Genomic DNA, 14,479 nt, shown 5'->3' with positions numbered 1-14,479 from the left:
TTCAAAGGGATGCTATGGGTGGTGAAATGGTGGAGAAAAAGCTTAGTGAGGGAGGTGGCCAAAAATGAAGGGAGAGGAGAGAGAGGGGACAATTTTTCTTGCCTTGTGTTTTTCTTAGAGTGGAAGATGGAGTGAATGGGAATGATGGGAGATGAAAATTTGATATGGGAGAGGGTAGGGAGCCGAACATAGGTTGTATAGGGGGAAGGGGTGGCTGCTAGCAATGATTTTCCCCATCATATTAGCATTTTAACACAAATGTCCTACCTTTAGGATAAGTTCATAGAAGTACCCATCGTATCAAATTTCAGTTATTTGTATCCCGAATTTTTTTTTCTGATGCCTGAGTGTTGACGTTGAATGTCGGGAATCCAAATTGGAACTTACGTTGAATTTTTTTCCTACCCATACCCCATCGAATCAATGTTTGAATATCTGTGTCCCGAAATCCTAATTTTGCCCCGCTCTCCACCGCAAACTTCACGTAGATGATAACAACGGTGTCTCTGCTCGCTGTTGTTGTTTAGGCTGAGAATCTCTTCACCAGGTCCCTCTGCATGCAGCAGGAGATGATATTTCTAAATTCGCGCTTGCGAAGGGCGGTGTGACAGATGAATTGCATGGGTCCATCATCTGTGGAAGGACGCGTGAGACGTCGAAATCAATGATTTTTTACTAGGTGGCGCGAATTAATTAGTAGATTTGAGCCTTTAAGAGAGTCTTTATCCATGAATTCAAGGACTTAAATCTCGTTGTTGTGGTCGAAGAGGTAGTGGCATTTTCATGATATTGGGGTGGTTAACGTCTCAGAGGATCTTGATTTCACTGTATATCTGGTTGCGGATAGCGTCCTCATAGTTGTCATAGATGACCTTGAGGGCATACACGCCGCCGTTGGGACGATGGATGACCTTGTAGATAGTGCTTCCAGCACCGTTGCCGATGCGGCTAAGGTGGTTGGGGGAGAGAGGGGGAGGGGGACGACAAGGAAGAGGTCGAGGTATGGGAGGGAGAGAGTAAGGTCAGAGCGGCAGTGACGACGACATGATTTTGATCACATGGATTTTTATTTATTTTTTTTTAACATAATTTCCATGGAACTTGTTAATTTGGATTCCTGACGTTCCACGTCAACGCTTATAAGGCATCGTCGAAAAAAATATTGGGGACACAAATAACTTAAATATGATACGATGGGTACTTTTTTGCACTTTACATAAATGTGAGACATTTTCGCTAAAATGCTAATACCATGGAACAAAATCGAATATTTACCCAATTTTATTGTATTTAATTTATTGTTATTTTTTAAATTAATGTAATATTGAAATTTAATTTTAATGAAATAATTATTGTTATTCTAAAAAAATTGTTATTAAAATTCAATGTTTATTTGAATATATAAATGCATTTAAATTGAAGATAAAATATAAATAAAAATTATAGAGCCCGGTTTAAGAGCCCCTAATATAGAAGAGCGACTTTTTAGAAATGGGGAACCACTTAAGAGGGGTTCTTGGTTGTGGATGCTCTAACTCAACTATATCTTATAAGGAGTCAAGGTAAAGTTATATCATGCATTCTTGAATTGGCTCTGAATAATTGTCACATTCAAGTTTCAAATTGAACAACTAGACATACTAACTATTGATTAGATAATTCACACGAAAAAAAAAAAACACTAGGAATCATGAATAGAGGCTGGAAGGCAAATTGGTATCGATAAATCAAACACACATATTCAATCAACTGTACAAACCCTAAAATCAAAAAGAAGAACTAGCTAGACACAACTAAGTAAACAAAAGAGAAAATTGAATGAATAATCAATAATTGAATTAAAAGAATAAACAAAACTCGAAAAGGAGTTCAGTATAAACAATTCGGAACTTCAATATTGCAGAAATCAAATCCAAGCTCTAAAGATTAAGTAAGCAATAAAGTCTAAAGCTAATGTATTAAAAAATGTCTCTAATAGGTCAACGCATATATAGGCACAAGGGAAAAACCCAATACATAATTAAGTAAGCAATAAATTCAAAAGCTAAGGTATTAAAAAGTGTCTCTAATAGGTCAACGTAAGAACTTATATATGGGCACATGGGAAAACCTCAGTATAGAACTAGAAAATACATATAAAAATCCAAAAATAGGCAAATCAGGATTATTTCGGCGACCATGCTCGTTGGTTGCCGATATTGTTCTTTGTCCCTTAAAGATTTCGGTGATTGCCGATGAGGTCGTTGTTCTTGTGCACGACTCTAGCAGGATCGACGACCATAAAGGTGATGGTCGTTCTTGTTCTTACTTCCTTCAACATTTCGCTGACCGATTTTGACAGTTGCTGATATCTTCTAATTTTCTTCGCCCTTCCTTTGCTTCTTCCTCATTTCCTCAATTCTTGGACAAGTTTCTCTTTACTCTCGACCCTTATATGTGCGTTATCAACGTCTACTCCAAAACATTCATTCCTGCATAAAATTGGTCAAAATTATACCCAAGCGTAACATCGCAAAATACTATTCATATCTTAAAGACATCACACAAGGTATAATCCCAAACACCATGCAAATAATATAACTAAAAAAACTATGCAAATGAATGTTTATTATATAACGGAACCGTCGGTTCAGAGCCTAAAAATCGTGACCCTTTTATTCCCTAAACCCACTACAAAACCCTAACCCCTTAATTAACCCTTACACAACCCCTCAGACACCACACATCAGCCACGCGTACACACGCAACAATTGTGGCAGGGGTGGGGTGGAGGCGCCACAGAGGCCGAGGTAGAGGTGCCGGTAGAGGCAGAGACGGGTAGAGAGAAAGTAGAGATGGGCGAGAGAGAAAGCTGGCCGTCAAAGAGAGACAAAGCAGAAAAAGGTCATGAGAGAGAAAGAAAGGCCACGAGAGAGAATAGAGAGGGGCGAGAAAGATTGAGCACATTCTGCCGATTCAAATCAAAAAGTCGAAAGTTCAAACATGAATCGAAATCGTCGATTTCAACTGTATCTTCTATAGGTCGATTCAGATTCACGAAAATCGTGAACCGCGAACCATCAATTCAAGCCCGAAACCGGCCGAGGCCCGTGGGCAACGCAACTAATCAACTAGAGCGCATAAGCTTAACTAAATGGTCAAACCAGGAGGTCGTCTATAAGAATAGGCAGAATATATAGCATGGGGAAATCACGAAGCCTGAAACCCTCCATATCTGAAATATCTTGACATGCCACCTTGCAATATCCGAGGAATCGGTAAGCAACCAACAACTTTTTGTCAACTTCTCCTTAAATTTCCCTCCACATGTTGCGTTATCCTTAAACTTCCCTCACTTCCACCATTACCGTTATATTTCCCGCCTCCCTACATTCCCAAATGAACCAAGCCGCAGCTAGCACACCACCCTCCTTCCGCCGCAGATGGCCACCGGACTTGGTTTCCCCGCAGCCAAATCCCTATTTCTAACTGCTCACTTCGCAAAGCCCTCTTTTATTCCTACTTCTTCCTCGGCATCCACTAGAAAGTTGTCGATTAGACGCAATTTGGTGCTCAAAGCCACCACTGATCCACCAGGTTAGGTTGTGTTTCTCAATTCATGACAAAATCGAAATTCAATAGCAAAATGAAGCGAGGGTTCTCGAATATTTTTGCTTTTCTTTTAATCTATTAAGTCTCCTAGTTTATTACAAATTGCTTTGGAAACACCAATTCTTTTACTGTTGCCAATTTCATGGCTGCTGAAATTTTGCGATTTGAGATGTGGGAACTGAATTCTTGGCCTCAGGTGAGGTCGAAAAGGATGAAGTTGTTGATAGCAACGTCTTACAGTATTGCAGCCTGGATAAGAAACAGAAGAAGACTGTAGGGGAGATGGAACAGGAATTTCTTCAAGCACTTCAGGTAGTAAAGTAACACAAGAGTCTTCATTTTGCTATAAAGAGGAGAAACATGTAGTAAACTATGTATGGATGTGCCGTTAATAAACACAGTTTTTGTGTTATAGCTTGCAAACTATACATCATAAGGTGAATTGTACTTACTATGATTGGCTTGACCTAGAAGGTATCGATAGGATGAAAATTCATAATCTTTTAATGATGTCTGGTTTTGCCTATTTCATGCCTCCATTTTTGTTTAACATTGTTATGTTTGTTGGTTAGTATAATACCAACTGTTGTGCTTGTTTCAGGCGTTCTATTATGAGGGGAAGTCTATAATGTCGAATGAAGAATTTGATAATCTGAAGGAAGAACTTATGTGGGAAGGAAGCAGCGTTGTAATGCTAAGTAATATATCTTTGCATCTTTGATTTGTGCCTTTATGACATTAGAGTGCTTAAACATATCAGAAATGATGCCTCTGAACTCATGAAATGCCTTTCTTTTCCCTGTGCTGTCTTGCGTTTACAGGTGCTGACGAGCAGAGGTTTTTGGAAGCTTCAATGGCTTATGTATCTGGGAAGCCACTTTTGTCCGACAAGGAGTTTGATGAACTGAAACAGAAACTTAAGGTACTTGCACTGATATAATGTAATTCTGATAGTGTGAGAACAATCTATTTTAAACAGACAATTTTAAAGCTTGCTGACTTTTTTAACATGTTTGTTAAAATATATATAAATCATTAACTTGTCACTTATGTTCTTATATGTGCTAGCCTGTATTTGTGTATTCTTCACAGATAATTCATTTATTGATTTTCATTCCTTTAGCATCTTGTAGGAGGATGGGAGTGAAATTGTGGTTGAAGGTCCTCGATGCAGCCTCCGTACTAGGAAGGTTAGCTCTATTTCCTCAATTAGTTCCCGTTATGTACGCTTAAGTAGCAGTTTTCTTCTTGCTTGATATTTGTGTTATTCTGTTTTAAGCTAACTTAAGGCATGAAATGTTAACTGTTATTTTTCACTGTACCTTATATCAAATTTATGTTAAGCAAAAAATTCATGCTGGGCAGTTGGAGAGCACCACCTAACTCTAAGTAAAAAGCCGAAATTTAATTTGGTGATAAGTGGCTAAGTTGTAAACTAGACTCAGATGGTCTACTTTACAATCTATTGCTCATATCTTACTTTCTAAGTAGGTCTCTGAAAAGAAAAACAGAATCATATTTGTTAGTATTTTGCTCTTCAGATTTATTCTTCTGAATCCGTTCTTTTCTACTAGACAACGTTATACGTACAATTTGGTTCCCATCTTCTGCTCCTCCACTGATCTCCATAAAAAGCATAAGAGTAGCCTCTTCGCTGGTTAAGTTTTTCAAGACCAACTTCTTTTATAAACTAAAACAGAAACATTCATACTGGTTTCTTTGTATGTGTTTGTGTTGCGCATGAATTGAGTGGATTTGTAAAGCTTTCAAATGTCAAACCTATTTGTTACATGTTGCTTGTAGTAGTGATTAATGATAGAAAACCACTTTCTATTACACTAGAGGGAAATCCAAAAACAGAGCTGCAGTATGGTGATCAAACGTTTAAAATTATAGGCACGTACAAAACTCCTTGCATGTCCTCTTTATGTCCAAAAATGAGTTCTCAGTCTAGTATAAGCATCCAAGTGTTTCCCATTTAAGTCGGATATTTCATGATGGTTGTTAACACTTCACATGCAAGCCCGGATTCTGGAAAAATAAAACTGATCTGAAATTGGGAAAGTTCGAATCATGCATGTAAACAGTATTAAGATAATTTCACGAGCTGGTGACTGACACTTTTTTGTCTGTGTTTTGCACATTGACTTACTTAGAAATTACATTTTCTGTATCCACTATTCATTTAAATGCAGGTCTATAGCGATCTTTCTGTCGACTACCTAAAGATGTTCCTTCTGAATGTTCCGGCCGCTGTTGTTGCCCTAGGACTGTAAGTGACACCGTGCTTAGGCGTTGCATGAACTTCATCAACCTTCTCTTCTTTCAGTTTCAGATTATGAGCAAAGCATCTAACAAACTTCACTCTACCCTCTTTTCTGCAGGTTCTTCTTTCTCGATGATATAACCGGGTTTGAGATCACCTATCTCTTAGAGGTGATTAAATGTCATTTCTCTGAAATGTCACCTATCAGCTGTGCTTCCTAAATGCTCGTTAGGTGAAAAAAATTGAATCTTATTTCAGCTTCCGGAGCCTTTGAGTTTTCTCTTCACATGGTTTGCAGCTCTGCCCCTCATAGTATGGCTATCGTTCACGCTCACAAATGCCATTGTAAAAGATGTTTTGATCTTAGTTGTAAGATTCTATCTAATGCTTGAATCAGATAAAAAAGAACAGAGAAAAGGGACTTAAAAATCATTTTCTGACCTTGAACTGTCGGAATTCGTTATTTCAGGGGGTCTGTCCGAACTGTGGCACCGAGAACAATTCATTTTTCGGTTCCATACTGTCGATTTCTAGTGGGGGTTCCACCAACAACGTCAAATGCTCCAAGTAAGCTTGATCTATCTAAGCTTTCACCCAAAATAAGAGTTTGTTTGTCCTGCATTTGCCTGGCTTGTTTCCGTGTAGCGTTAACATCGCGGCATTGTTATCAGTTGCGAGACTGTATTGGTGTTCGACTCCAAGACACGTTTGATTACGTTGCCTGAATGAAGTGAGGCATGACTTGATAAGGTACCACCTCGAAATCTACTGTTAATTTTTTCAAGTTTATTTGTTTATCTTCCAAATGATTGATTATATGTAGCCAAAATAAATGAATGAATTCTACTTAGTGTATATTAAGAAAAAGCATAGTCACAATTCTGCATCGTTACTGAATTCATCAGAAAACTCATTTGGTTTATCTTGCGAAAAACCTGTCTCAATTCCACATTGTTATGAATTTACAAGACATCTTATTTAGTTTAACTTGCGGAGAACAGTCACAGTACTACATGATTACTGAATATAAAAAATCTTGTTCTTTTTTTTGAGATAAAACTGAATATATTCAGTGTATATATATATATATATATACTAAACATTAAAAATCTTATTTAGTCATGCATTAGTAAATTTAACTAGAAGTCTTTACTTCTTTTGGTGGTAAGATGCATGACGATTTAAGGCAATCGAACACCGTGTCTGAACTTATCTACTTTTCTTTTCGATTCATGAAATAGCCTGTAATCTCATTTTCTTTTAATGTGCAGTTGATGTGCAACCATTATCTTTAACTTTTAATAAATTTTCCCCTGATTATCTATAACATTCACGTGAAAAGTAAAGTTATGAGCTAGAATGTTTGGTATGATTTGTTTAGCATGCTTTTAAGTTCCCAGGAAAATGTGAATCTTTATATTTGTAGTTTGAACTAATCGAAGAATCAAGAAATACAAATTCAACCTCCAAAATATTTATCTGTTTTTATCTCTCAAACCAGCTTGCATTGGTCTGCTTATATTTGAAGAAATTGGTGCAAAAATGTTGTCGTGAGACGGCCGACATTGCTAATGTAAATATATTACACAGGCTTCTCTGGTGTTGTAGCCTAAATTCCACATTTCTTAAAGTATGTGTTTGAAATATCTATTGTTAATTTGCATACACTGTATGTTGTGGGTTGTGCGATCGTGGATTCTTCAAATGTCTAGGAAAAAAAATTAAAAAATGAACAAGTTAATTACAATTATTTAACAAGATATAACATCAAATTGATAAATAGTACTCCCTCCGTCCCAACTTTTTGTATCCACTTTTAGTTGTATTTACAACTAAAAGTGGATACAAAAAACTGGGACGGAGGGAGTAGTAGTATATGATTGGAGAAATATTTTGCCGCGAGCTCTACAATGTTAATCTTTGAAGGCATAGCCGCATAGTATAACACCAACTTTCTGTTTCTTATTTTCTATGTATTTTGATGTGATGTGGGAATCGGGAAACACAATCTTATACATATATACACTTCTACTTTTCCGCTGGTTTTGGTTGGAATTGGATTTTACATTGAGAAAATACAACGTTTTAGCTCGATAATTAATATGGTTTTGTAATACTGCTGAGGTGAATTTAAACAAGTTTTCACCTCAACTTCGTAGTTTCTTTAGTGTTTTAAATAAAGACAAAATTATTAATATTCTTAAAAATAGAAAAGTTTAATTTGTTACAAATTGTAAAGTTAGGTTCGAAATTGCAAGTCGAATTTGCAATAATGCCCAAAGATATAAAAAAATTAGTGTTGAATATATTGTCTAGTTCTTTTCGTAATATCAAACAATATCTGTCTGAAATCACCCTTAAAAGACAATTGTCTTGCCTCTAAGACCATAAATAACAATAACCATCCAACCTCCTCAATATTTAATTAATTTCTCTTTCTTCCACATCATCAATTTTCATCCAACCCAACCACATTTATTTTGAATGATTTATCCATGACCGCCCAACCACAATAGTATCTATAATTATTTTTATTATAATTTTTAACCATTAAAAATTATTTTTGAAAAAATAATATATAAAATTATGATTAAAACAAGAAATTGTAAAAATTTTAAAACTAAAAATCGAGCAATAACTATGAAATTAAAAGTCAATACAAAAATTACACAAACTAAATTAAAAATATTGCAAATGTCATGCCTATTTATAGAGAGAAAAAAGTTATATATATACATAAAAATATCATAATATATAAATTAAAATTAGAACCAATAGCATGCTGACAAATGGCACAAGAGACCAAGGTCGGTTGAATTAAATTAGAGTGTAAGATTTTTTTTAAATGGTCTAAAAGGAGTGGATGCACTCGACCGGTTGACAAATTGCATCATATACCGTAGATTTTGATTCAATGCTTCAAAACAAAACTTGTGCATCATCAGTGTCTCATTCCAAATAATAAACTTAGACCTAACAATCAATTATGCAAGTAGAGATCCTTGTGAATGTTGCACATGAAATTCTCATTAACATTAATAGGAATTTTGAATTGTAAATAAGTCGTCCTCCCACTAGGCTATAACATGGAAGCAATATCAAAATTGAAGCAACATTTAAAATAATTTCTCCTTTTGACCTAAGAGTTGTAGATAATGTGTTTCATATGAATGTTTTTCCAGCATCCTTATGTCCATATTTGAAAAATATTCATTTAGAATTTGATTGTGTCGCATTTATAACAGTATCATAAACACAATGTTGTTCATTTGTAAACTTAGTAATCAAAACTTTGTGTTCATCTGATAATGCTTGTCGATCATATCAAAATTTATCATTGATCAAATTATTTAGATCAAATCAAAGAACTCTAAACTTCTTGGGTAAGGGATAGGGATGTCAATGCAGCCCGAAACCCGTGGGCCGACCCGAATAACCCGACAAAATTAGAGGGTTAAGGTTGAAAAATCGCAACCCGAAAAAACCTCCAGCCCGATTAGCCCGCACCCGACTAACCCGGAACCCGATAGGGCTAGCCCGAAAACCCAGTGGGCTGACGGAATTATGACTGATGCATCCAGTTACAACTTCTGTTATGTTTAGATCTATGGTATTTGCTTAAATATATATATGTAGCCTCATTAAAAAAAGTGAAATTAATTAGTTGCAATATGTGTGTGTGTGTGTGTGTGTGTGTGTGTGCGCAATCTCATTAAAAAAAGTGGAATTAATTACGAATTTTTTTGTAGAAATTGATTATTAGTACTCTCTCCTATTTTATATACATGTCGTTCTAGTATTTTTAATTAATTTCATATTACTTGTCGTTTTAATTTTATGTTCCATAATTAACCTTGTTAAACAAGGAGGCATTAGTTAAAGGGTTAAGGTGCAGATAAGCCCCTGAAGTGTGAGCCCTTAGAGCGATTTACTCCCCTTACTAACTGTGTGTGCAACTTACCCCCTAAACTACCAAAAATCACACATTTAACCCTTTCTCGACTAACACCGTTAGTCAACGTTAGTTTTAATTTTTTTTTTGTTTTTTTAATTCTACTTGTGGGGCCCATCTTCATTTCTTCTTCTTCTTCTACGTTTTTTCTTCCTCCTCGAGACCCGCCGCGGCCTACGCCGCCTTGCTCGACTCCGGCAAGCCTTACGGGTGGAGCGCATCTGGTGCCGTAGAAGTAGCCCCTGAGAGGCTCCAGATTCCGGTGAAGAAGCGCTCCGATCTCCTCCATTTTGGCTCTGAACTCGCCCTCCGAAACCGACACTTTCTTCAACCTCTTCACAATCACTTCAATTCCGCTCTCGAAATACGCCTTATACGTGGACCCCACCGTCCCTTTTCCCATCACCTCTGCTGAAGTGCTCAGCAGTTCCTGCAAGCTGAAAACCTGCGCGTCTTTCCCCAAAAACACCAATTCGTCGTCCTTCTTCATCTCGCTGTATTGCTCTGTGCTTCGACTCTCTTGCCGTCGGGCGGGGGAACGCGGGGTCGGAGACCTCTGCGGAAGGACTTTTCTGCTTCTGTATGTTTTCCACAAAACCAAGAATGCACAAATAGTTATAAGTAATGCTACCAAGGATCCTACTGCAATCCCGGCTATTGCTCCGCCGGAAAGCTTGTTTCAGTCACTACTTGGGCAAGAAGGCAGAGGTCTGCCACACAGAGAGGTTCCTAAAAAAGATTGATCAGAAAAAATGTCTAAACTCGACGGAATTGATCCAGTTACTCCGACGTTGAAGGAAACGTTGAAATTTCTGAGGCTCATTAGGTTATTCCAATCAGGAATCGGTCCGGTCAACTGGTTATTTTCCAAGTACAAAGTCCTCAAATTCGTGAGGTTGTTGAAATTGCTAGATAGGTTGCCGGAGAAGCTGTTTCCGGAATCGAGCAAGGCGGCGTAGGCCGCGGCGGGTCTCGAGGAGGAAGAAAAAGCGTAGAAGAAGAAGAAGAAGAAGAAATGAAGGTGGGCCCCACAAGTAGAATTAAAAAAATAAAAGAAAAAATTACTATCTAACGTTGACTAACAGTGTTAGTCAAGAAGGGGTTAAATGTGCGATTTTTGGTAGTTTAGGGGGTAAGTTGCACACACAGTTAGTAAGGGGAGTAAATCGCTCTAAGGGCTCACACTTCAGGAGCTTATCTGCACCTTAACCCTTAATTAAATTACCTCTCGTTTATGCTTCCCCATAAGAGAAAGTTATCATTAAATGTAACACCCCTAGCTCGATTTAAATTGAGTATTAAATAGTAGCTAGAGGAATTATGCACGAGGGCGATTAAATGAGATAAGAAAATTTGAGAGTTTAATAGGAGGCGATATTATTTTCTCGGGCCTTATAAATCCTATTATTTGAGAGACATTTAAATATCTATGTGAGATTAATATTTTACGTGGTAGAATATTCACATATGATTTATTGATGCATTGTTATTATGATATTAGTAATATCATAATTGAGATATATTTTCTTGGATATATTCCTACACACTAAAAAAGAGTTAATTATCCAAGCATTTATATATATATCTCTCGCTCCCTCTCGATTTCTCTTCCTCTCTCACTCTCGATCTCTCTTCCTCGATCTCTCTTCCCCTCACTCCCCTCGATCTCTCTTCCTCTCTCTCTCGGTCCCTCTTCCTCTCTCTTGATCTCTCTTCCCCTCACTCCCCTCGATCTCTCTTCCCCTCACTCCCCTCGGTCTCTCTTCCTCTCTCTCGGTCTCTCTTCCTCTCTCACTCCCCTCGATCTCTCTTCCTCTCTCTCGGTCTCTCTTCCTCTCTCTCGATCTCTCTTCCCCTCACTCCCCTCGATCTCTCTTCCCCTCACTCCCCTCAATCTCTCTTCCTCTCTCTCGGTCTCTCTTCCTCTCTCACTCCCCTCGATCTCTCTTCCTCTCTCTCGGTCTCTCTTCCTCTCTCTCGATCTCTCTTCCCCTCACTCCCCTCGATCTCTCTTCATCTCTCTCGATCTCTCTTCCCCTCACTCCTCTCGATCTCTCTTCCTTTCTCACTCTCTCCCTCTCTCGGTCTCTACCTCTCCCCCCACACTCTTCTCTTTCTCCTCCTTAAATGAGACTCACATGCACCATTAACCACTCCCCTAAAAGGCTAACCTATCTAGCCAACACAATCCCCATTTTTAAGCTCACACATGCACATGCACAAGCTTCTCTTTCTCCCCCCTTGCTCGATCTCTCTCTTCTCACTCTCCTGCACAATTAAGAGCATGACATCCTCACCATCACTTCTTCATTTACTACAAGATATGCATTAATAGCCAAGATCACACCATCACTTCTCATCAAGGCAAGCTCTCTCTCTCCCCTTTCTCCTTCATATTTTCGGCAGCCCCCCTCACTCCACCACACTTCTCTCCTTGTTTCACCATTTTTGGAAAGAGTTAAGGAAGCCAAAAGTGTTCTACATTCACACTAAAGCCATCAAGTGTGCTCCAATCTTCAAGCACAAGCTCCAAGCATACTACGCATCATCTTCTACTCCACCTCCATTGATCTTGTTGGTAGCAACCTCAATCCTCCTCTTATATTATGTATATATTTTCATGATGTATAAGCATGTATATTGAAGCATATTGAAGCATGATAATCCCTTCTCTCTACTCTTATGATTTTCAAAAATGTTGGTGAAAGAAAGCATATGAACTCCTTCAAACTTTCCACTACTTCTCATATGCTCATGCACCCCTACATGTTAGATGCATGAGAAGGGAAGATATATTTCTTGAAAACCCTTAAGAGGGTTATATGTTATGATAATTGAAGCATGATGAGTTATTAGTGAGAAAATGCATGAGAATAATGGTGGAATTATAGATCTATGATTATATGTGTAAATGTTGTAATTTCAACCATTTTGAGAAGTTTTCTTACGTTCTGGACTGATCAGTCGACGAGGTTTCTCTCGTTCAAAAATCTTCAAACTTTTACAGTGTGTAGATATATGTGTCTTGTAAGCTCTGGTAAAATTTCAAGTCATTTGGACTTGGTTTACTACCTTTTTAAAATGTAAAACGTTTACTGCACATTTCCGCCAGAAATCTAGAAGGCAGTCCCTTGAGTCACACTTTTCAGTGACTTCCAAAAATATTCCGCCTCCCAAATTTTTATGGTAGAAAGATACATGTGTTATAAAGATTCATGTAAAATTTCAAACCATTTGGCCAACGTTTACTATTTTTCAAAAATCCTAACTTCCAGTCGTGCAAAAACTGCCGAATCTGGTAGACTGTGGGAAAACACCCATATCTCCTAAACCACTTGGAGTTTTTCACTCTACGTTTTTTTAAATAAAACTAGACTCAAAGATATTTTCAATGGTGTAAGACTCGAATCCAGGAGATTTCGGAGTTAAAACAGTTTATTCTTTAAAGTTGAGGCAGAGCAGAATGGTAAACTGTTGGAGTCCGAAAATTTCTACTTTGAAATTGTTTTGAGGATTTTAAAGTTTTGGTGGAATAATACACCATGTTATGGCATGAAAATGCTACTAGAAAATTTTATATATTTTCCAAAGCTTACATGAATTTTTGAGAATTTACTTACAAGGAAAAAGATTTCAAGTTCATAGGATTATTTTCAAGTCATTTGACTATTGAGATAATTCCTAAATGTATTATGTGGAATGATTGAGTAATTTGAAGCATGAATGACTAAGTGATTTTTTATGAATGCTATTTACCTAGGATTGAGAGTCTTTTAATTGGATAAGATATCCAATTAGATTGGGAGGTCCAATTGGGTAAATAGTGGAAAAGTTATAAGATGAGATTAAGCATTGATGCAAGTATAAGTATTAGATATTAGTTAGATTAAATTCTAACTAGAGTTTATTTTGTCACATGGCAATCTAAACCACGTACGCCACCAAAGGTTCGAGTGACGACCGGCGTTAGTACGACTCTGAGCGTTACGTCATCGACCCCTGAGACAGGTGGGCTTTATTCTAACTCTATTATGGCTAGCTACCATGATAATGCGTTCAAATGCAAAATCTTATGAAAATGAAGCATGTTGAAGCATTATTGATGAATCTTATGAAAATGAAGCATGTTGAAGCATTATTGATGAGTATTATGAAAATTGTCAATTTGCCATATTTATTATTGATGAGAATGAGATGTGGTATGTTGCCTCTATGAAAGACATGATTATGATCATGATGCAAGATATCGGCCTTTGACTGATTTATATGACAGTAAAGGTTTTGTGCGCAGAGGTGATCGTGAGCCATCTCTAGTCGGCCGGTCACGGTGATTTGAAGGAGGCCTCCTTCTCTTCACCTAGTATATATATGTTATATGAGTTCTCATAGTTGGCACATACCCTGAATATAATGTCTGCAGACTAACGATATTATTATGATGATGCAAATGAGTTTATGACAGAAAAACATGAACAAGTATTTCAAATCTCACAAAATCCTGTTGATGCATTGAAAAGGGCAAGATTGACATATAGCTCTAAGAGCAACATTTCAATTATTTCCGGCATGAGTTCACTGAGTGCTTTTTGGTACTCAGCCCTGCATGTATTTCTAAATGTGCAAGTCTGGCTGGGCGCGAGGATGGGTGAAAGCTGTTGGAATTGTCAGTT

At 37.4% G+C, this 14,479-nt stretch overlaps 1 protein-coding gene across 3 annotated transcripts; it reads left to right on the top strand.

Moving 5' to 3' along the window:
* The first annotated feature begins 3,163 nt into the window (after positions 1-3,163).
* On the top strand, positions 3,164-7,529 carry LOC130994630 (PGR5-like protein 1A, chloroplastic). 3 transcript variants are annotated; one of them, XM_057919688.1, is made up of 11 exons: positions 3,164-3,576; positions 3,788-3,903; positions 4,193-4,289; positions 4,413-4,513; positions 4,725-4,781; positions 5,787-5,863; positions 5,976-6,027; positions 6,116-6,226; positions 6,327-6,424; positions 6,529-6,607; positions 7,359-7,529. In XM_057919688.1, exons 1-10 carry the CDS (start codon positions 3,423-3,425, stop codon positions 6,584-6,586), a joined length of 921 nt encoding a protein of 306 aa, XP_057775671.1. In that variant the 5' UTR covers positions 3,164-3,422; the 3' UTR covers positions 6,587-6,607; positions 7,359-7,529. The 3 variants fall into 3 exon arrangements, with proteins under 3 accessions (XP_057775671.1, XP_057775672.1, XP_057775673.1); XM_057919689.1 differs by having other exon boundaries at positions 3,216-3,576; positions 7,284-7,529; XM_057919690.1 differs by having other exon boundaries at positions 3,216-3,576; positions 7,129-7,529.
* The last annotated feature ends 6,950 nt before the right edge of the window (positions 7,530-14,479 follow it).

Source organism: Salvia miltiorrhiza, chromosome 7 (genome assembly GCF_028751815.1).
Source record: "Salvia miltiorrhiza cultivar Shanhuang (shh) chromosome 7, IMPLAD_Smil_shh, whole genome shotgun sequence".
NCBI lineage: Eukaryota > Viridiplantae > Streptophyta > Magnoliopsida > Lamiales > Lamiaceae > Salvia > Salvia miltiorrhiza.
This window is presented reverse-complemented; position numbering and strand designations above follow the sequence as displayed.